The following is a 21,810-nucleotide window of genomic DNA, read 5'->3' on the forward strand; positions in this document are numbered from 1 at the left end:
AACAAATGAAACCATTTCCACTAACATCAGGAACAAGACAAGGTTGTCCAGTCTCACCACTATTATTCAACATAGCTTTGGAAGTTTTAGCCACAGCAATCAGAGAAAAAAGAAAAAAAAAAAAGGAATCCAAATCGGAGAAGAAGAAGTAAAGCTGTCACTGTTTGCAGATTACATGATACTATACATAGAGAATCCTAAAGATGCTACCAGAAAACTACTAGAACTAATCAATGAATTTCATAAAGTAGCAGGATACAAAATTAATGCATACAAATCTCTTGCTTTCCTATACACTAATGATGAAAAATCTGAAAGAGAAATTAAGGAAACCCTTCCATTTACCATTGAAACAAAAGAATAAAATATCTAGGAATAAACCTACCTAAGGAGACAAAAGATCTGTATGCAGAAAACTATAAGACACTGATGAAAGAAATTAAAGATGATACAAACAGATGGATAGATATACCATGTTCTTGGATTGGAAGAAGCAACATTGTGAAAATGACTATACTACCCAAAGCAATCTACAGATTCAGTGCAATTCCTATCAAACTACCAAAGGCATTTTTCACAAAACTAGAACAAAAAGTTTCACAATTTGTATGGAAACAAAAAAGACCCCGAACAGACAAAGCAATCTTGAGAAAGAAAAATGGAGCTGGAGGAATCAGGCTCCCTTACTTCAGACTATACTACAAAGCTACAGTAATCAAGGCAGTATGGTACTGGCACAAAAACAGAAATATAGATCAATGGAACAGGATAGAAAGCCCAGAGTAAGCCTATGCACATATGGTCAGCTTATTTTTGATAAAGGAGGCAAGAATATACCGTGGAGAAAAGACAGCCTATTCAATAAGTGGTGCTGGGAAAACTGGACAGCTGCATGTAAAAGAATGAAATTAGAACACTCCCTAACACCATATACAAAAATAAACTCAAAATGGATTAAAGACCTAAAGGTAAGGCCAGACACTGTAAAACTCTTAGAGGGAAAACACAGGCAGAACACTCTTTGACATAAATCACAGCAAGATCCTTTTTGACTCACCTTCTAGAGAAATGGAAATAAAAACAAAAACAAACAAATGGGCACTAATGAAACTTAAAACCTTTTTCACAGCAAAGGAAACCATAAACAAGACAAAAAGACAACCCTCAGAATGAGAGAAAGTTTTGCAAATGAAGCAAGTGACAAAGGATTATTCTTCAAAATTCACAAGCAGCTCATGCAGCTCAATATCAAAACAAACAAACAATGCAATCCAAAAATGCACAGAAGACCTAAATAGACATTTCTCCATAAAAGATATACAGATTGCCAACAAACACATGAAAGGATGCTCAACATCACTAATCATTAGAGAAATGCAAATCAAAACCACAATGTGGTGTCACCTCACACTGGTCAGAATGGCCATCATCAAAAAATCTAGAAACAATAAATGCTGGAGAGGATGTGGAGAAAAGGGAAACTTCTTGCACTGTTGGTGGGTATGTAAATTGTTATAGCCACTATGGAGAACAGTATGGAGGTTCCTTAAAAAACTAAAAATCGAACTACCATACGACCCAGCAATCCAACTACTGGGCATATACCCGGAGGAAACCATAATTCAAAAAGAGTCATGTACCACAATGTTCATTGCAGCTCTATTTACAATATCCAGGACATGGAAGCAACCTAAGTGTCCATCAACAGATGAATGGATAAAGAAGATGTGGCACATATATACAATGGAATATTACTCAGCCATAAAAAGATATGAAATTGATTTATTTGTAATGAGGTGGATGGACCTAGAGTCTGTCATACAGAGTGAAGTAAGTCAGAAAGAGAAAAACAAATACCGTATGCTAACACATATATATGGAATCAAAAAAAAAAAAAGAAAGAAAGATGGTTCTGAAGAACTTAGGAGCAGGACAGGAATAAAGCCACAGATGTAGAGAATGGAGTTGAGGATACGGGGGGGGGAGGGTAAGTTGGGACGAAGGGAGAGAGTGGAATGGACTTATATATACTACCAAATGTAAAATAGATAGCCAGTCAGAAGCTGCCGCATATCACAGGGATATTAGCTCGGTGCTTTGTGACCACCTAGAGGGGTGGGATAGGGAGGGTGGCAAGGAGACGCAAGAGGGAGGAGATATGGGGATATATCTATATGTATAGCTGATTCACTTTGTTATAAAGCAGAAACTAACACAACATTGTAAAGCAATTTTACTCCAATAAAGATGTTAAAAAAAAAGATTTTAAAAAGAAAATGTTTCAGGCAAATGCTCTATCCGAAAATACATCTTTAATAAGTGTAATGAATGAGCCTAACCATCTAATTAAAGTTCAAACTGCAGACATTTTACATTTTTTGTTAGACCCTATAAATTAAACATACTTTCTTGAAACTTGAACGACTATTCAGCCGAAATAGTATTTTTGCTTAACTGAAATCTGTTGCTTTGCCACAAAGCCGATTTGTTCTTGACATCAAACATTTGGTGAAAGGGTCCCGACTGGGTGCTTGTTTGTTGTAATAAAGTATTAGCTTCTTTTTTTACCCATGCAGTAAATGCATATTTCTCACAGTAAGTAAGCCGTTCCCTGAAAATGTATTGAAAGCCATTCAATATTAACATTAAATTATGTGGTTAGATTTAAATCCAGAAAATACTTGAAGCAAGTAAGTATATAACATTTTAAATATGACCATCAGCTTTTATCTTAAAAGTTTCATTTTATAATATATTACTGCTAATTAGTTTTATAAATATGTTTATATAAATTAGGTATATACACATTAGGTAACATTTTATTTTTAATCATTTCTCAGGAATCTTTATCAAAAACACTCTATTTCCTTAATATAAATTCCTATACTAAATAGAGGTGACAAGTAAAACTAAAGAAAGAACTTAGTGATGTTATGAAAATGAGACTGAAAAGTGGCCCACAATATAAATGTCCTTAATGCCGCCGAACTGTACATTTAAAAATGGTAAAAAAGGTAAATTTTACGTTATATGAATATATAAATTTGGGCCTATACCCTGAGAAAACCATAATTCTAAAAGAGCCATGTACCACAATGTCCATTGCAGCACTATTTACAATAGCCAGGACATGGAAGCAACTAAAGTTTCCATTGACAGATGAATGGATAAAGAAGATGTGGCACATATATACAATGGAATATTACTCAGCCATAAAAAGAAATGAAATTGAGTTATTTGTAGTGAGGTGGATGGACCTAGAGTCTGTCATACAGAGTGAAGTAAGTCAGAAAGAGAAAAACAAATATTGTATGCTAACACATATATACGGAATCAAAAAAAAAAAAATGCTACCGATGAACCTAGTGGCAGGGCAGGAATAAAGCCTCAGATGTAGAGAATGGACTTGAGGACACGGGGTGGGAGGGGGAAGCTGGGGCGAAGGGATAGTAGCATGACATATATACACTACCGAATGTAAAATAGATAGCCAGTGGGAAACAGCAGCATAGCACAGGGAGATCAGCTCGGTGCTTTGTGACCACCTAGAGGGGTGGGATAGGGAGGGTGGGAGGGAGGCTCAAGAGGGAGGGGATATGGGGACATATGTATGCATATGGCTGATTCACTTTGTTGTACAACAGAAACTAACACAGTATTGTGAAGCAATTATACTCCAATAAAGATCTATTTATAAAAAGAGTTTATAAAGTAATAAAATGTAATGGAAACTAAATATTGTATCCCCCACACAAAGCATGTCATGAGGAGTTACTTTTTGGAGAATATTTTAAAAGACAACCTCTCAACACACGCTGAAACTCTGAAATACGAGAGGCTACCACCAAATTTGAAATACAACCTGCTTCCTGCCTACTTGCCTACTGAAAATATCAAATTAATATATTATGGAATAATTATCAAAATAGGCCACAAAATAAGATCAAGTTTTAACAAGATAAAATTTAGAAGATTTTTGAAAAGAAAAAATTTCCTCATAATAAGCCGACATTATTTTGTATTATATTTAATATTTATCCTTTAGGTAATATAAACATTCTCTTTAATATTTCAAATTGTTTGTTTCCATTTCAAACTTGGGTTTCCTTTGTCTACTCAGATTTATTGCTTAAATTGAGTAAATGAAAAGTAGACTGCAATTATCAAATTTTAATTCTATGCAACATGATGGCAATTCTAGATCTTATTTAGTGGAGTTTTGGAAGTTAGATCATCTTTCTTTTTGTATTTTTATCTTATGAATATACAAATGAAATTCTATGTAGGAAGAACCGTTCCTACTAAAGAGTAGCTGATTTAAAGTAAATTATTTAAATAAATGATTTATGATAATACTTAGTTGCTAACAGATTTTATACAAAAACTTACTAGAAATAAGAGGAAGTAAAACAATAACCAGTTATCAACCTTGGAAACAAAATTCTCATCTAAGACAAATACTCCAATGGAAATAACCAAAACTTCCTTCAACTTAAATATATAATTAAGTGAAATGCAAGTGATTTCTGGTAATTGAAGATTACCCTAGCACAATCTGATTTATGAAATCATTGGTGCCTTATGGAAAGTTCTCAAGCAATTTTCATTATTAAAAATGTTCTTCATAACAGACAAGGCAAGCTCTTCTTCAACATCTTCCCACAAATAACACTGACAAATGCAATCTTCCTGGAACAGTTAAAAAACAACTCTCTTCAGATCTAAAATATGATATGCCACATTTATGACCTCTCTTTTGATTATAGAGACATTTGCAATGCTGTGACCCTCTCAGCTGAACAATGTGACAGATAGTATTAATTTAAATGTCATCATATCCTCACCAAGAAAATAAAGCATAGTGATTAGCCCTTTTAGATTTTAGGATTAACTTTTGCAAAAGCATCATGTATCCCCTCCATCAAAAAGTAATTTCCAATCCCTGCATAAGAATGAAGTTTATTCCCTCTTTCAGTCAGATGATAAATGCCTTTAATTAGGAATGTTAATAACTGAACTTTTCCCCTCAGACCTATTAATTATGCTAACACATAGACAGTGCATTACCAGACTTTTTGGCCAAATCTATAGCCAGAATATCTCTATATTCCTTTAGTATATTAGACTGAGAACAGATAAATAAAGGTAATGTATTTAATTGGTACACAGATTAATCTCCCACCCCCAAATTAAATGCAAATACACATACAGCCCAATTGACTTATTGTATGTGCATGTATGTGTATGTTGTACATATTGTATATTCTTAGTATAATATTTAACATTTGATTTGCACTCTATAAAACCCTTGGATATGCATTTCCTGATCTGATGAGAACAGCAATCCTTTGATTTTGAATTCATGAATATTCTTATTTTACTTGCTGTCTCAATGGCAGAGAGCCAAAATTTCTTTCTTTCCTTTTTTTTTCCTTTGGTGCAAAAACCAGTGCTCTTTTTAATATAAAAATAATATTTAACCCAAAGAGAATAAACTCTTTAAACATGTTTTACATAAAACATAATATGGTAGATGAGCTAATCTGTGGGAAACTGAGTAATGGTTTAAAAATGGTCTCCTTGATCAGGTTTAGTGGCTTCAAATCCTATTTCCACTGATTAACAGCTGCAGACCTAAATCAAGTTGCAAACCTTCTCAGTTTTGTTTTTGTTTTACTTTTAATCCCTAAAATTGGAATCCAATTTACAAGGCAGTTATGAGATTAAATGAGATACTATAATAAAAACTCTGGTATATACAAGCACTCAGCATGCACAGGATGAATATCCTCTAAAGTTTGACTGCCCAAGTTGTATCTCTACTCAAACATCTTTTCTGGGAACTAAGCTTTTATATCTATCTACCTGACATCTCCACTGGAGATCTCATAATGTCTAAAATACAATATATCCAAAAAATAATTAAGGATAATCCACTCTAAAAAACTTTTGTGGGACTTCCCTGGTCGCCCAGTGGTTAAGACTCTGTGTTTCCAATGCAGGGGACGTGGGTCCCATCCCTGGCTGCCAGGGAACTAAGATCCCACACGCCACGTGGCGCGGAGGAAAAAAAAAACTTTTGTTTTAACATCCCCAAATTTCTCTGGCCAATTTTCTAGGACTCATGATGGATTTGTCTCTTTTCCTAATGTCCTGTACCTCCAGTTCCATCATCAAGTCCTATTGGCTCAACCTTCAACATGGATAAAATATTAGCTCATTCACACCACCTCCACACTGTCTCTAATTTCAAACACTCTCAGGGATTTGCTGTCATGGCCTTTAAATCACCATCTCTAGTCTCACTGCTGTCTTCACCACTGCCACAAAACCAGATCTCTTCTCCACAAAGCCAGATCTCTCCAAAATCCCCTGTCACTCCCCTGTCCAAAGCTTTAATGAGACTTGGCCTCACTCTTTGAATAAAATTAAAGCTCCTTACCCTGGCCTAAAAAGTTTAGATGATCCAGCCTCTGCCTACCTCATCTTCCAAGACTCTTCCTCTCTTTTACTCTGGTGCAGCCATCTACACCCTCTAGCTCTTCTTTAGATATAGCCAACTTGATCTCTGCCTCCAGGCTGTTTCATCTACAAGTTTACCCAGTTCTTCACCTTTCACTGTCCTGACTGTGCTATCAAAAATAATACCTCCAGTTCCTATTTTGCTAGCCACTTAACCTGCTTCATTTAACTTCATAGCATCTCATATAACTGTAGGCCTACATATTATATTTTGTCTATCTTTCTGACTAGAATGTAACTTCTGTGAAGACAGAGACTGTCATTTTTTCCACCACTGTATCTGCAGTTCCTAGAAGAATACCTGGGAGAGACTGCTCCATAAATATTTTCTGACAAAACATTGTCAAGATGCTTTTTACACATCAATACAGCCCATAGACGCATATGAGTCTCACTGACTCTAATCATAATTCACTCATAAGGTCTATTAAATTACCATCATAGCTTCGTTTTAATACATACAAAATGACAACTGGCAGGGATATTTGGCAATATTATCATTTTCGACCTGTAAGGTCTAACGAATTTTTTATATCTTCTCCTACTTAGCAATTTAATTTGAACAGTGCCTAAACTGAAGCTCATTTTCAAACAATCACTATTGAAATTACTGATTCCAATGGATTTGACTTCACTTAAAATATTGTGAAACATTTATTTATGTACTTGGAAAAAGAAAAATAACCGTAGAACGTTTTGTTCATTAGAGTACAAGGAATAGCATAGAAGATGCAAAGAAGAAAAGCTTTCTTAAAATCACGGTTTTGGAAATCTACGTTTTGCAGATAGTCATAAGATCCTGATTTTTTGGATACAGTATAAGTGAGCAAGAACTCGGTGGAAAGGCAGAAGTCCTGGATGTTGCTCCTGACGCTGCCACCCTCTGGGTGTGCAAAGCTCTGGCAAACAGCCAAATTATCGCAGGCCTCAGTTCTGTTTCTCAAAAATAAAGGAAATGGACTGGCTCATCTCCAAGAAGTCTACTGGCTATGAAATTATCATTTTAAGTCAGATTTTTCTAGCTTAGAATTTTTTCATTTCTAGTTCTATTTTAAAATCCTTCCATATTACACACTGTGTTACAAATGCAATAACCCCTTATTGTCACATCATTTTGTTTTACTGCTTTCTTGTATATAATTCAGTTCCTTGCAAGAGTACTAACAAAGTTTAATGGCTCACAGACCCTGAATTTACTGGTGAGGGCAGAAGATCATCAAAGGTTAAAAAAAATTCTAAGAGACCTGGAAAATTACATATATAGATACATATCTGTTAGAATAGCTTGTCTAAATACCAAAATCTTCATAACAAAACTCAAAACAAGCAAAAGTTTTCATATCACATTAATGTGAAGAATCATAGGCCTTTAGTATCAAGCTATGTGAAGCCAAATACCACATATAGGATATATTTTATTGTAGCTAAAAAGGTGTTGGATGGGGGCTTCCCTGGTGGCGCAGTGGTTGAGAGTCCGCCTGCCGATGCAGGGGACACGGGTTCATGCCCCGGTCCTGGAAGATCCCACATGCCGCGGAGCGGCTACGCCGGTGAGCCATGGCGTGGAGCCTGTGCTCCGCAACGGGAGAGGCCACAACAGTGAGAGGCCCGCGTACCAGAAAAAAAAAAAAAAAGGTGTTGGGTATTTAGGAGATATGGAAGGCTCACACTTTTTGCTTTTTGCTTTGGGAAGCCCAGATATAAGAGAATCGCCAAATGCTGAAACGCTTCAAAAGCACAGTGTTTGTTTATGCAGATTTTGAGTTAGTGAACCAGATTAAGAAATGGTAGGCAGCACAGCACAAAGTAGAGATAAGACCTACCTAGAAACATCTACAAGATAACAGAATTGAATAAGAGCCAGAAGGTTCAGGGGAGAGTCATGAGAATATAGCTCAAGCAGTATTTTAAGCATTTGAAAGTGAATTAAAGCCATAAAATGCTTTAGTGGGTCCTTACATATGACTGCAATTTATCACATCACACTAAACACTACACAGCCTTAAAACACTTGCACTGCTTTTCAAAGCAGGGGTCAATTTGAATGACCACAACCAATGTAGCAAAAACTTCTGGAATTTCAGCCGTGAGTTAAACGATATTGGCACTTTTCCTTTTGGTAGTTCCTTTGAAAAATCTGCAAGCGATTAAATACACAATAACAAAATAAATATAAGTATGGTAAATGAATATGAAATAATAGTTACATATTAAAATAACAGGATGGTGATTAATTGATAACTAATTATCATCACTTTTCACTCATTAAGTCATTCATTCATTCAATAAATGCTATCAAGCAAGTGCTATGTGACAGTTTCTGTTCGGAGTGTTTCTGGGAATTCAGTTTTGAACAAGACTTAGGAAGCTTACATGCTACTGGAAGGATGGCAGCTATTGATGGGGTAAACAAACTATACATACTCAGATCCATTATATTCTATATGAACATATAATTTTAGATAGCAACTAGGGTTAAGAAGAAATCACAACAAGCTAAAGTGATAGAGACACTGGAGAGATGGGAAGTGGGACCCTAGGTTGGTAGTCAGATAAGTCCTCTCTGAGAAGTTGACATTTTACCTAGAGGTAATGACAAAATGACCAAGACATGAATGGAAAACAAGTGCAAATGCAAAGGGCCAAGGGCAGGAAAAGGTTAGCATTTATAAAGGGGCCAGGTTAACTGGCACTGGCCATTTGCAATAAATGTTTAGCAACTGCTCTCCAGAAGCAAGTCACCTGATTTGTAAGTTTGCTGACTTCTGTGGTGTAAATACTCCTGCATCGGCCAATTTCAGCCAAACCAACATGAAGATACTGAACACAGAGTCAGGAGGTGACAATGGCCAATGGTGGCACATGATAAAGGCAGCCAGGGGTTGGTGACAGAAGGAGTCAGATAGGTGGACAGAGGTCAGGTCATTTAATGCCATGTGGTCAACGGTAAGAAATATAGTTTTTCTTCTTGGAAATCACTGAAGGTTTTGTGTTTTTTTTTTAACATCTTTATTGGAGTATAATTGTTGTACAATGGTGTGTTAGTTTCTGCTTTACAACAAAGTGAATCAGTTATACATATACATATGTTCCCATATCTCTTCCCTCTTGCGTCTAAGTAAGCGACAGGGCATGACGGTTTAAGTTATGGTTTTAAGGTTCATTAGTTGCTTGTTGGAGAAGGTACTGTGGGAAGAAATGCAATTAGGAAGCTCTCACATTAGCCCTGGCTTAGACTAAAGTGGTGGTAGTGGAAATGAAGAAAAGTGGATAAATTCAGAACATTTTTTGAGGCAGAGTCTACTTGTCAATGGACCTGTTGAATGCGGAGTACAGAAAAAGAGGAATGAAGAGTGATAACAAGGTTTATCTTTAGCAACTGTGAAATCAGGGACAGAGAACAATTTATGGAGATTAGGGTGGACAGAAGTCAAAAAATTTTACTTGGCCTTACTAAGCTTGAGATGTCCAGAAAGTGTGTTGACTAATATTAATAGCTAAAATAAGTCATTTCCATATTCATTCCTGCCAATATGTTTTTCACATAGGAATTACTATTTCCATTCTATAGATATGAACACAATGGTAACTTCTTCAAGGTCATGTACCTAGAAAGTGGCAGAGGTGGGATTTGAGCCTCTTTTTAACTATAAAGTTATGTATTTACCTTTAGGATATACTTCCATTTTGTAATTAATTCTTAGGATTGATTTTTGAAAGTATACTGCTCTGGGTTCCCTGATAATTCCCTGCTACTTACTATATTTAAAACATATTCTTTCATTTATTGCACTTACAAGAAAATGGTAAGGAAAACTTTTGTAGGGAAGGGTCCTTGGGAACAGAATGCCAAACCATGTTAAGGACATTAACTGCTTTAGGGCCAGCTCCCCACTTAGAAGGAACCACGGAGAGCTGGGTTCTCTGCAGGTCCTGCATGACTACACCTAGGTGAAGCCTCAACCTCCTAGGAGTTTCTACTTGGTACACATTTCTAGAAGAAGTAACAATGAGTAATACAGACTGAAGGCAGAATACCCATACTTTTCATTACACCAGTTAAACAAACTATCACCTTTGAGTTATAGTCATTAAGTTAATCTTTAGTAAGTAAATCCTATAGGAAAAATAATGAGGTAGAATCATTATACTCTGTCCTAGTATCGTTACTTAACATTGTAACAGTCGGTCCCACACACATAGGATAGCGTGGTTGCAGCTCATTTTAAGCAGGAGACAGGAGTAGTCAGAGAGTTTCCAGATGTCCTACTCTATAGCCATGCAGTCAGTAAATAAAAATACGATGATAGTGGAATATTAGTATTTTCTCCAAAAATATTCAAAGATTTAGAGATCTGCTGATAAAAGTAAGCTGCGGCTTCAATCGCTGCCATATTGCCGAAGCTGACCCATCTTTGGGCTGCCATCAGGTAAGAATTTTAAAAGAGCAAAGCAAAAGTGATTTGTGAGCTAGGGATAAAACTGTCAAATTTTTTCCTTCTTTAGAACACTGATATTTCCCTTGTTCTTAGAACACTGCAAATTTGAGAATAACATCGCATCTGGGACCTAAAAGCTGCCATATTTTTCTGAATTTTCTCATGTCATCTACCAATTTGACTTTTAAATCATGGCAGGGAATAAGTATTCTAAATCCTGTGTTAGAGACTTCATTCCTGGAGTATAGGATTAAACTGCAGATTCTGAAGCCCGATATCTGAAACTCTCGCATTCTTCCATACAACTGGATATCGATGATACCAAAAGTATACAAAGGAATTGACTAAAAAATTATGGTCACGTATGAGTTTTAATAATCTTAAAAGCATCTAGTCAACTTACTTCACAATTTCTGATTGCTTTACACGTGATCTGTATGAAATGACCTTCAGACACCTAACTGAATACTTATACTCCTGTGGCCTCATAAACACCAGTCCATTTCAAGGCAGCCCCCCAAAAAGCACTCATAAAAATCTGTGCTTTGGGGCAAAATTCAAGCAATTCTCTAATTTCCAAGACTGCCAAAATACTGTGACCAAGGCACCAGTGTCCCTGAATCTCATTTATGTCTCCCACCACGCTCCTAAGCACCATATTTAAAGGCCTGAATGACAAACTTCCAGATACTTTCATTTTACCGATGATATGAATTTTCACTCTCTATAACTCTAACTCTCCTATCTCAATGTTGGGTAGAATATATAAACACTTGGTCTTCACATGTTTCATTTAATGGCAACAGTCCTTCATAGAAATTAGAGTTGCACTTGCATTATTTGTCCTTATATTAAGAATTCTAGATCCCCAATTTTCCCCAGGATCGAGACCGATGGCATCAGGAATGCACACAGTTCAGCTCCCTGGAACCAGGACTTGGTTCTTGTGCAGTCTGCTCACTTAGACCAAGGCTCTATCGAACCTCCTACTTGCGAAAGTTCCTCCCAACAGGCTGACTCACCCATGAGTATTAGAAGAGAATATTTAACTCTATCATTTCAAGTTTTCTTTCTCTTTCTTCCTCCCTCCCTCCCTTCCTTCTTTCTTTTTCTTTCATTCTTTCTATTTTTCCTAATGAAATGTCCCTTTTGTGCTGTCATATTGATGGAGAAACAGCATTACAAGTGGTGGTTAAGCTTGCTGGCTAGCCCACAAAGGCTTCCTTAACCATAATTTGGCTGAACTACAGTTTTTAAATGGTTAAGCACTCACTTACTATGAAATACATTCTTTGGAAGTTTGAAAAAAAATCTGATACCGCAATAAAAATTTTAATGTAGTAATGTATAAAATGTAAAAATATGAACTGCATTTTTAAAAATGCTTTTTAAAAGCAATTCAATTATATTTTCTAATAAGATACTTATGTAGTAAAGAACAGGGCAAATATTTCTAAGAATTTTAAGATGTTTAAAGTGCATGGATCACAATTTTTTTTAAATCATTATATACGTGATGTGGTAGGCATATTTAGCAATTTAACATATGTTGTATCAATTAAACCTTGTAATAAAATATTTTGTAATTACTATTATCCCCATGTTACTGAGAAGGATACTGAGATTGACAGAGATGATACTTTTTGCCTGAATCATGGAGAAAATTATGACAGAACCAGAATTCAAATCAAGATCAATTCATATTCAAAGCTTTTATCATTATATTATATTATATAGAATAGTACTGGGTTTACTTTGCAAATAAAATAATTTTGAAAATGAATATATTTTTCAAAATTTACTTTACCTCCACACTAAAGCCTTCATATACACTAAACTTGGAAGTCAGATATGTCAGGGTCTGAATCCTGCTCTTCTACTTCTTGGAGGTGTAATCCTGGGCAAGTTATTTAACCACTGTGAGGTGGGGCTTACTGTAAGTAAGGTGGAAATAAAAGCGCCAAAGTCTTTGAGATAATAAAGAAAAGTAATGTGTAGAAATGGGTTAATATCTGTAAAACCTGACTGCATGACTCAGATTGCCAAATGTCAGAAAAACAAGCATTCCCTTCCCCTTCACAATATCCCCCCTTGGCTTTGTAGGCACACAAAAAGATTTTTAAATTCTCAGAATGATTTGATTGAAAACAGGCACTCTTGTCTAGATGATTACATTCCTTCTCTACCATGGCTTTTGACTTTAGAATGTTCCAAAGTACAAATCCTCTGATGGAGAACTTCTGTGGGTTGTGCCCTGCCCTGCACTGCATTCTCACAATCACAATCTGCTCCTCATCCTGGGATGACCTACTTGTGACACACCATCTTGTGCAGCAAGTTTTATAGTGACTGATGCCTTAGCGACCAGATTCCTGGTTCTGGTTTCTCCTCCCCCACTTGACCTCCACAAAGGCTGTTTTTGTGCTTGCCTAGAATTGACTGCACACATCCAGGAACTGGAGAGGAGAGCTGAGACTGGGATGTTTTCGTAATAAAACCTTGGTTCTAAATATCTGACCCTCTACCAGTTTCTACTCCATTTCATCCTCTCTTCCCTCCAGGTGACTCTTGGATTGATTTGAATCAATACTGGATTGATTTGAACAATGTGGCAGTGGCTGCATTTTTCACATGAAAATGCTTACGTACTGACCAAGAAGCACTGCCTACACATATAATGAAACATGTTTCAGATCAACTTGTTTAAGTTTTATGTGGTTACCACGCTACATTCTGTTCATCATTCTCTGGGATTTTATAGTTTGCATGAAATGTAATATGGTCATTCACAACCATTAAAAAATACAGAGAATAGTTCTTTCTTTCATAAAATAATAGTCTCAGATGATTACACTTCCAAAAGCAAATGGCAAATAATATATAGACAGAGCCACCTTGATTAATAAGCAATGGCACTATCATTTGAATACTTAACATAAATTTATTATTACTCAATCTTAAAATCTCCTTTTTTAATGAGAAGTGGTAACATGAAATTGTATACTTCGAAACTGGTTATATATAAAAAAAATTGATATATTATATTCATCAAAAACGTTTCAGCCACAGTAAAAACAGCTCATTTGAACATTCAGAATTGTTCTTCTATAGCAGGAGCCACATATTTACATGAATATACATATACAAAAAATGTCAGTCCTTTGAGGTTCAAACAAATCTGCCTTGGCTTAAAACAATTTCAACAAAATTTTAAAATACGTCAACATTACTAAATTCCTCAATACTTAAAATACTAAGTTGTGACAATTTTTATAAATGAGTGTTACATAAAGACAATGTTTCATAATTCCCCAATACTTTTGTAGATCAATGGTTCATTCATCCATCCATTCATTCATTCATTCAAAAAATATTTAAGCAATACCTACTTTCTTCAAGGCATAATGGTTCTTTAACAAATTTTTAGTTGTTTCAGTTTTTGATTAGAAGTGATCAACACTTATGAATAGAGTCAATATATGCAAAATAACATAGTGGTAAACAGTAACGTTCCTTTTTTGAATAGATTGTATTTTATGCTACTTGCTATACAATTTTATGTAATGACTATTTCCAAACACTAAAAGCTAACGTATGCTGCTTTTCTTTCTCTCCATGGTAGTCCATTCCACTGCTATCTCAGTGAGAACCCGGGGCTCCCACTGCTCTCTTTGGAGCTCTGTGAGGCTTCATCAAATGCTTATTATGGCTACTTACAATTTTGCAGAACCTAAAGGACTAATGAAGTAAAACGCTGGACCCACTCTCTTATCTCCATGACCAGTTAGAACAATTTGGATGTTTTCAAAGCTAAAGTATTGGGTTGGCCAAAAAGTTCGTTTGGGTTTTGTTCTGCAAAAACCTAAAAGAACTTTTTGGCCAACCCAATATTTGCAATGCCCCGCAGCTCAAGTGTTAGAGCATCAAGTCAGCCCCAGAGGTACTGGGGTATCCTTCCAGGCAAGGACACATTTTGCTTTACAGGAATAGAGCTTTGCTTGTAATGTGCTTAAGCTCTTACCACTTACATATAAATTTCATAAAGTGATATATGTTCTATAAATGATGTAGATACCACTGGAGTTCCAAGCATTAGTAAATTTCAACAAATATTTAAATTAATGGTAGACAAAAATACTTCCATATATTTATATTATGAAGAAATTCTTCACAGTTGAACAAGATTATTACAGACTTACCTGAATCTGTAGCTGTGATCAACAAGACAAAATGCTCCTTTGTTTCACGGTCCAAACTCTGTGTCACTCGAAGCTCTCCACTAGATGAGAGAGTAAAAGCACTGTCTTCATTACCACCAAATAGAACATACGAGAGTTTGCTGTTAGAACCTTGATCGTCATCTCTTGCCACGACCTACAGGAGAGAATAATACACACCATGAATGCGAGTAAAACTAACAAAATGTATATCATGAAATAAAGTGTATCATTAAAAATAATGAGGTAGAGCCATATGTTCCAATATTAAAAGGTTTCAAAGACATGTTTGTAAGTTTCAAGCAAAAAATTAAAATGGTACAGAGTACTATGCATTATTTGTGCAAAACTAGGCATAAAAGCCATACATTGAATTTTTGGAAGGCTTCACAAAAAATTTTAACAGTAGTTTCATCCAAGTAGTTGGATTTGTAAAGAGGGAAGGGAGAACAACATTTGTAAGTTTTCAAACTTCTACATCATTTTATTTTCTTACCATGTGCAGATATTAGTTATAGTGTAACAAAATTCAAAAATACACAAATGCATAAATATGTGCAACATGAGTAAACACAAAAGAATATAACTGAAATGCAATATTTCATCTACAAGGAAATAAATAAGTCCTTAGGTATAATTTTCATAAAACTGTCCTTTTCAAGATTTGCTATACTTGCAAGTAAGCATTTTTGGATGAGAAAGAGGAAGAGAGTGGGGGAAGCATGTACATTTTAATTAAATGAGAGTCTTATAATGAACACAATATTTGTTTTATTTAAACATACTGACCTGAAGAATTGTTCTGGGTAGTGTCCCCAAATTCTCAGGGACATTTACAGAATATGGAGATAGCTCAAATATGGGAACAAAATCATTAATATCCAGTAGAACAACACTGACAGTGGAGGTATCAGTTCTGGGGGTGCTGCCCCGATCTGTGGCCTGAACAGTTAAAAAGTAAGTAGGGGTCTTCTCTCTATCCAAGGGCTTAGCCACAGTGATTGCACCTGTGACTGAGTCGATCCGAAATTCCTGATTGGCATTACCATCAATAATGCCGTAGCGGACCTGTCCATTTGTACCTTCATCTCCATCTGCTGCGGATACTTGTATTATATCCGTTCCAGTGAGTGTATTTTCATCAATCTCCACTTTATACACGGCCTGTGCAAAAACAGGGTTATTATCGTTGATGTCAAGTACCATAACTACAACCTCTGTAGATGAAGAGAGAGATGGTTGACCTTTGTCTGTAGCCACCACTGTTAGAGTATAATTAGAAACCTCTTCTCGATCCAGTTCTCCAGTGAGCCTCACTTCTCCATCAATGGTCCCAATACTGAACTTGTTTCCCAAAGGGTTCAGTAGGTTGTACTCAATATAGCTATTTGGGCCGCTGTCTGGGTCTGTTGCTTGCGCTTTGAAAACAATGGTATCAATAGGTGTGTTTTCTGGAATGTATGTCAATTTAGGGGAAAGAAATGTTGGTGGGTTATCATTTACATCCAACAAAATAATGGAGACTTGAGCAGTGCTTGTGAATCTCGAGGCTGGAAGCTGTGGCAGGTCGTGCACTTGAACGACCAGATTGTAGAAGGACTGACTTTCCCGATCCAAAGCTTTCTGGACTTTCAGTATCCCATGCTTGTCAACTGTAAACTGCCCAAGGCTATCACCAGAAGCAATGCTGTAAGCCAACTGGGAGTTGATGCCTGAAATGGAAGGGAAAAATTAAATTTTCTGAAATATGTGCTGATTGCAAACTAAACTGCACCAAAATTTTCATGATATGAAACTGCACATTTGATATATGATGCCTCCAAACACACCTTACAGATGATTTAGCCACAGTTAATTTTCTTTATAAGTAATACATAACCCATAATCCTTTCCTTGTCAACGTCTGATCTGAAAAGATGTTTACAATCTGGTGAACAAATGATCTATATACTGCGGGCTATTTACCATGGTGTTGAAATGCTAAATTACAAAAATAAAGAGGAAAACAATATTCCAGAGAGCGGATATTTTTCTATACATTTACTTATTTCTGTCACATAATTCCTGAGAGTTCAACATTAACAGTGCCACACTATACTACTAGCCAAACATTTATCACTTTAGTAATTTATTGAGGCCGACACCAATTTTCAGAGAAGGGTAATAAAATTTTCTGATGTATGGCATTAGTCATGGATGCTTTAAGTCTACTTTTACATTTCTTGTCAGAACCAATAAATACTTTTTAATTCCTATTAAGCATCTGGCTAATGGCCTTTGAGAAAATAATTCTCTTTCAAATTTTATTATGTGTATGCACCGTGTTTTAAAAGTAATTTTTGAAAGAAACATTAGCAGTAAAAGGCTCCAAATATAAAGGTTCACACTATTTGGGGGCTATTTTTAGATAACATTTTATCTATTTTTCCTGCTGTATAGCACAGGGAACTCTGCTTAATATTATGTAACAACCTAAATGGGAAAAGAATTTGAAAATGAATAGATACATGTATATGTATAACTGAATCACTTTGCTGTACACCTGAAACTAATACAACACTGGTAATCAACTATAGTCCCATATAAAATAAATGTAAAAAAAAAATTATATATAAATCCTTATTTCATAAAATGATTGCAGAGATTCTTCTAACAAAGATGATATGAAGAATGGATCAACCTATTAGTTTAGTAAATAATTTAAAGGTAAACAACAGATAAGCAGTGCAAACAGAAAGAAAAATCATATTTTCTGCCCCAGAATAGCATTTTCTTCACTGGTGCACAATGTCATGTGTACTTTTATATTTTATCATAAAGCTGTTGGGCAACCATAGGATAAGAATTTCTAAGAAACATATTGTATATCTAGATAACTCATCCTTAATAAAAATGCTATACTCTGGGATCTTCTACTAGGGAAAATCTGTTGAGTTACAAAAACTGCTTACAAATGGCTCCTATATTTCTGAAGTTAATTTTAACTATTCAGGTGTCAGAAAAGATGTCCACTCTTTGCCAAAAGTCTTCTAGAACAATTTGATCGTCTTTTTCCTCTTTTATTTCTTGAAAAATACTCTTTCTCAAGATTCTGTGAATATTTGAGTTTGCTTTTGCCTTTTCTTTAAACTCATTACAATCTTTATAAAGGTAAGTTTAGTTGAGTAACAGGATTTTTTTTCTACCAGGTAAAGTCTGCTTGCTCTATTTTTAAAAAAATGCTAGAATTATTATTTTCCTGTGATTTAATAGTCTCTTATCTAATGTCTTTTGTCAATATGTTGATGCAGAGAAAAATATTTATGGAGATAACTTTCGGGAACTGGCTTATTCACAAAAATTTCTAGGATAAACAAGGATTGAGTAGATCTTTGAAAAGGTAGGATTTTTCTCCTCATTTAAGAGTTGTGGCTTTTAATCTTTGTAGTTTATTTAAGACTATTCACAAGAGAACAAAGCAGAGGTTATAAACTTCCAAATACTTAGGAGTCTGAGGATCAGGAAAAATATGAATAAATAAAGCTAACGGAGGCCACAGCTCAATTCACCAGCAGGAGATAAAGAGAAGTTTAAGATCTGGATAGAACAAGGTCAAGAACCTACTTCAACTCTTTGACTTAAAATTCCACAGGTTTGGGGGAAGAAAAGTTCTATCAACTGATGCAAAGATAAAAAGTTTCATCAACTGGTGCAATATATGTATATATTACTTAGAAAGCAATTTGATTTTAAAGATCTATATACCCATATATATATATTTTATATATATATTTATTTAATATATTTTTAAATAGAATTACTCTCTAAGGAAATTTTTTGCCTTTCCTATGGCTAACTCCATCAGTAAATATTTAATTCCTATTCTTTGAGGCACAAATTCATACACAATTATTATTGAGAAAAAAGTTATGATGACATCTGGATAAAAATAATACCAACAAGCAGAGATATACTTCTTTGTAAGCATATAAAACCTTTCATGACCAAGATCAAAAGAAATTTAAAATACTTACAAAATTACAGATGGCTACAAAGTGATGGCCTAACATTTCTACATAAATCAACTGGAATGCAAGTAATTAAATCAAGGATCTGAACACCCTTGGTCCACTGTGTATGCTACTTCCTGGAGTAAACAATTAACTTGCAGAGGCAAAAAGAGAACATGATACCAAGATTTTATAGCCTTGTAAACAGCAGGAGAGCCTCCTTTTTAGGGAAAACGTTTAGTGGAGTAGATGGATGGTGGAAGTAATAAATATTAAGCTTTAGCTAGAATTATGAAAAAAGAAAAATTTGGTTTTATATTCAAATTCATAATGAAAAATGTATCAGGTGGTAACGTCAACAATGAACTGACGATAACAATCATTATCTTTGAAAAAATAAACATAGACATACAACTAGTTTTGCACAAAATATTGCAGCATCATCTAAGAAACAGCTCTCATCTCAGGAACTGAGACCTTACGGTTGCAATTACAGGCCATGGAAGCCATCTATATGGACTTTACTGTAAAGAAAAGGACTTTTCATTCCTGTCAAGTCTAAGTGACTCTGGGCATGTGCTCGACATCTAAAAAATGCATGAAGACATATTGAAACTCAAAATTCTCCCTGAACCTTTGTACTATCCTGAAAAATTGAGAGCTCAGGCCATTCTTCTCTCTCTGCTCCTTGCATCAAATATCCCAATCATGAATCACTAAATATATTATTTTAGTATTCTATAATTTATTCATATGTGTTGGGACTTGAATTTAGTGGGCTTTCATAGCACCAGATTTTTAAGCTTAGAAAAGTTCATATTTCTAACCACTTGTGTTCAATGTTCTGAAAGCAGTTTATTTACATGACTCTTTCTTTCTTTCTGGCAGCTTTATTGTGTGTGTGTGGTTGTGTTAGGGTTTTTTTTTTTTTTTTGGTTGATTTTTATTTCAATCTTAAGAATAATTTAGTTCCAGGAAATATAGCATATAACTATAGGTATGTAGCTCTACTATGAAATGTGTATATTTATTCACAATCCATAAATGTTGTCTAATTATTTCTACGATGAACTAGTATTTGTCAACTTATCGTACAGCTGTAACACATGGAACTCTTGCAAATAGCATTCACTTTTATGAAGCAGTTCCAACAAGGTCATCAGGTCACTGGAATATGAAACCCATTTACAGGTCAAATGATCTGCATTGTGTACCAAGCATATATCAGTAAATTTATTCAGCAATAATTACAATTGCTTTATGACTCTACAACTCCCCAATATTTTGAAGAGTTTATGAATTTATTTCTAGGATACTGTAATAATTATCAAAGCCAGGATATTTCCATGAAACTTCCATTTTATAATACTTCGCCTCAATATAATACTTTCTTAACTGTATGCATGAAAACCTTGAGCTTAATACATGTGCTACTTATCTTGTGAACACAGTAAAATATTTGCTTTATTCTTATTAAATGGTATGTAATCTAAAATTTTAGGTTAAAATTAGAGAATTTAGATATAAGTAACAGAAAATGTTAAATTTATTTCCATATAAAATGTCTTCATTTAAGATGACAATATTCTCTCATCTGAAAACTCTTGATCAGAGATTAAAATAAATTTGCTAATAAATTTGCTAATTAGAAAAGTCTAATTAGCAAATAATATTGTTTGTGAAATATGTTGAGAACTATTTAGTATAACTGAGTTGGCAGTTTTAAACAAAGACGGTTACCCTTGTACAGTCTTATCATGATCCCTGTAATTCAGAGAGATTAGAAACTGTGTCCTATATTTTAGGTCAAAGTACAGGAAATTACACTGATAAAAGTATTCTAAACTAAAACAATGGAAAAATGTAGCTTGAAACTTTTACCTAACACAATTAAAGGCAAAAAAAAAAATCCATAAAAAGTAACTTGAAGTCAATGGTTAACACATTTCTCTGCATATGCTTACATGGATTATTCCAGCAGCTTTCACACACAAAAAAGTGTCTTATTTGCTATTTTCCCAGTTCCCTGCAATCAAGGTGTGAGGATAAATGAAATTTACTTTAGAGCTGCACACAATCCTATGATACAATGGACTCTCTCTAATACCTAATAAATAAGTCACAATGAAACCTGGCAGATAATTCTTCACTACAGAAAAGTTGGAACCAATAAAAAAAGTTCATATCCAGAGATCAGGTAAATTAATTAAGTTTATATCAATAATAATAGAGAAATCAACATCCAAAATAAAGATTAACCTCAGTTGTGTATAAAGCCTAATGGTAGACAATTACAGAGCTGGGCTGATGTACATGAAATAGACTGAGCAATGTTCTTAGGCCAGGACTGGGTACATACTAAGGACAGGTGGCCCATCACATTTGCTGGTTCCCCATCCACGGATTCAACCACCATGGATCAAAAATATTTGGGAAAGAAAGATTCCAAACATTTCCAAAAAGAAAAACTTGAATTTTCCATGCACTGGCAACTATTTACATAGCATTTATATTGTATTAGGTATTATAACTAATCTAGTAATCTATATGGGAGGATGTGCATAGATTATATGCAAATACTACACCACTTTACATAAAGGATTTGAGCATCTTGGATCTTGGTACCAGTAGGGGTCCTGGAAC

The 21,810-nt window shown here is 34.9% G+C and overlaps 1 protein-coding gene across 2 annotated transcripts in view; it reads right to left on the reverse strand.

Annotated features, from left to right (window-relative positions):
- Nucleotides 1-21,810, reverse strand: part of FAT4 (FAT atypical cadherin 4) — a 173,160-nt gene that overhangs the window by 61,779 nt on the left and 89,571 nt on the right. For both annotated transcript variants that reach the window (XM_073804851.1, XM_019927902.3), the window contains 2 exons: nt 15,968-16,890; nt 15,161-15,335 (listed from right to left, as the gene is read on the reverse strand). In XM_073804851.1, coding sequence (XP_073660952.1) covers nt 15,161-15,335; nt 15,968-16,890 — 1,098 coding nt within the window. The remainder of the gene's footprint in view (nt 1-15,160; nt 15,336-15,967; nt 16,891-21,810) is intronic.

Source organism: Tursiops truncatus, chromosome 5 (assembly GCF_011762595.2).
Source record: "Tursiops truncatus isolate mTurTru1 chromosome 5, mTurTru1.mat.Y, whole genome shotgun sequence".
In the NCBI taxonomy this organism is placed as follows: domain Eukaryota; kingdom Metazoa; phylum Chordata; class Mammalia; order Artiodactyla; family Delphinidae; genus Tursiops; species Tursiops truncatus.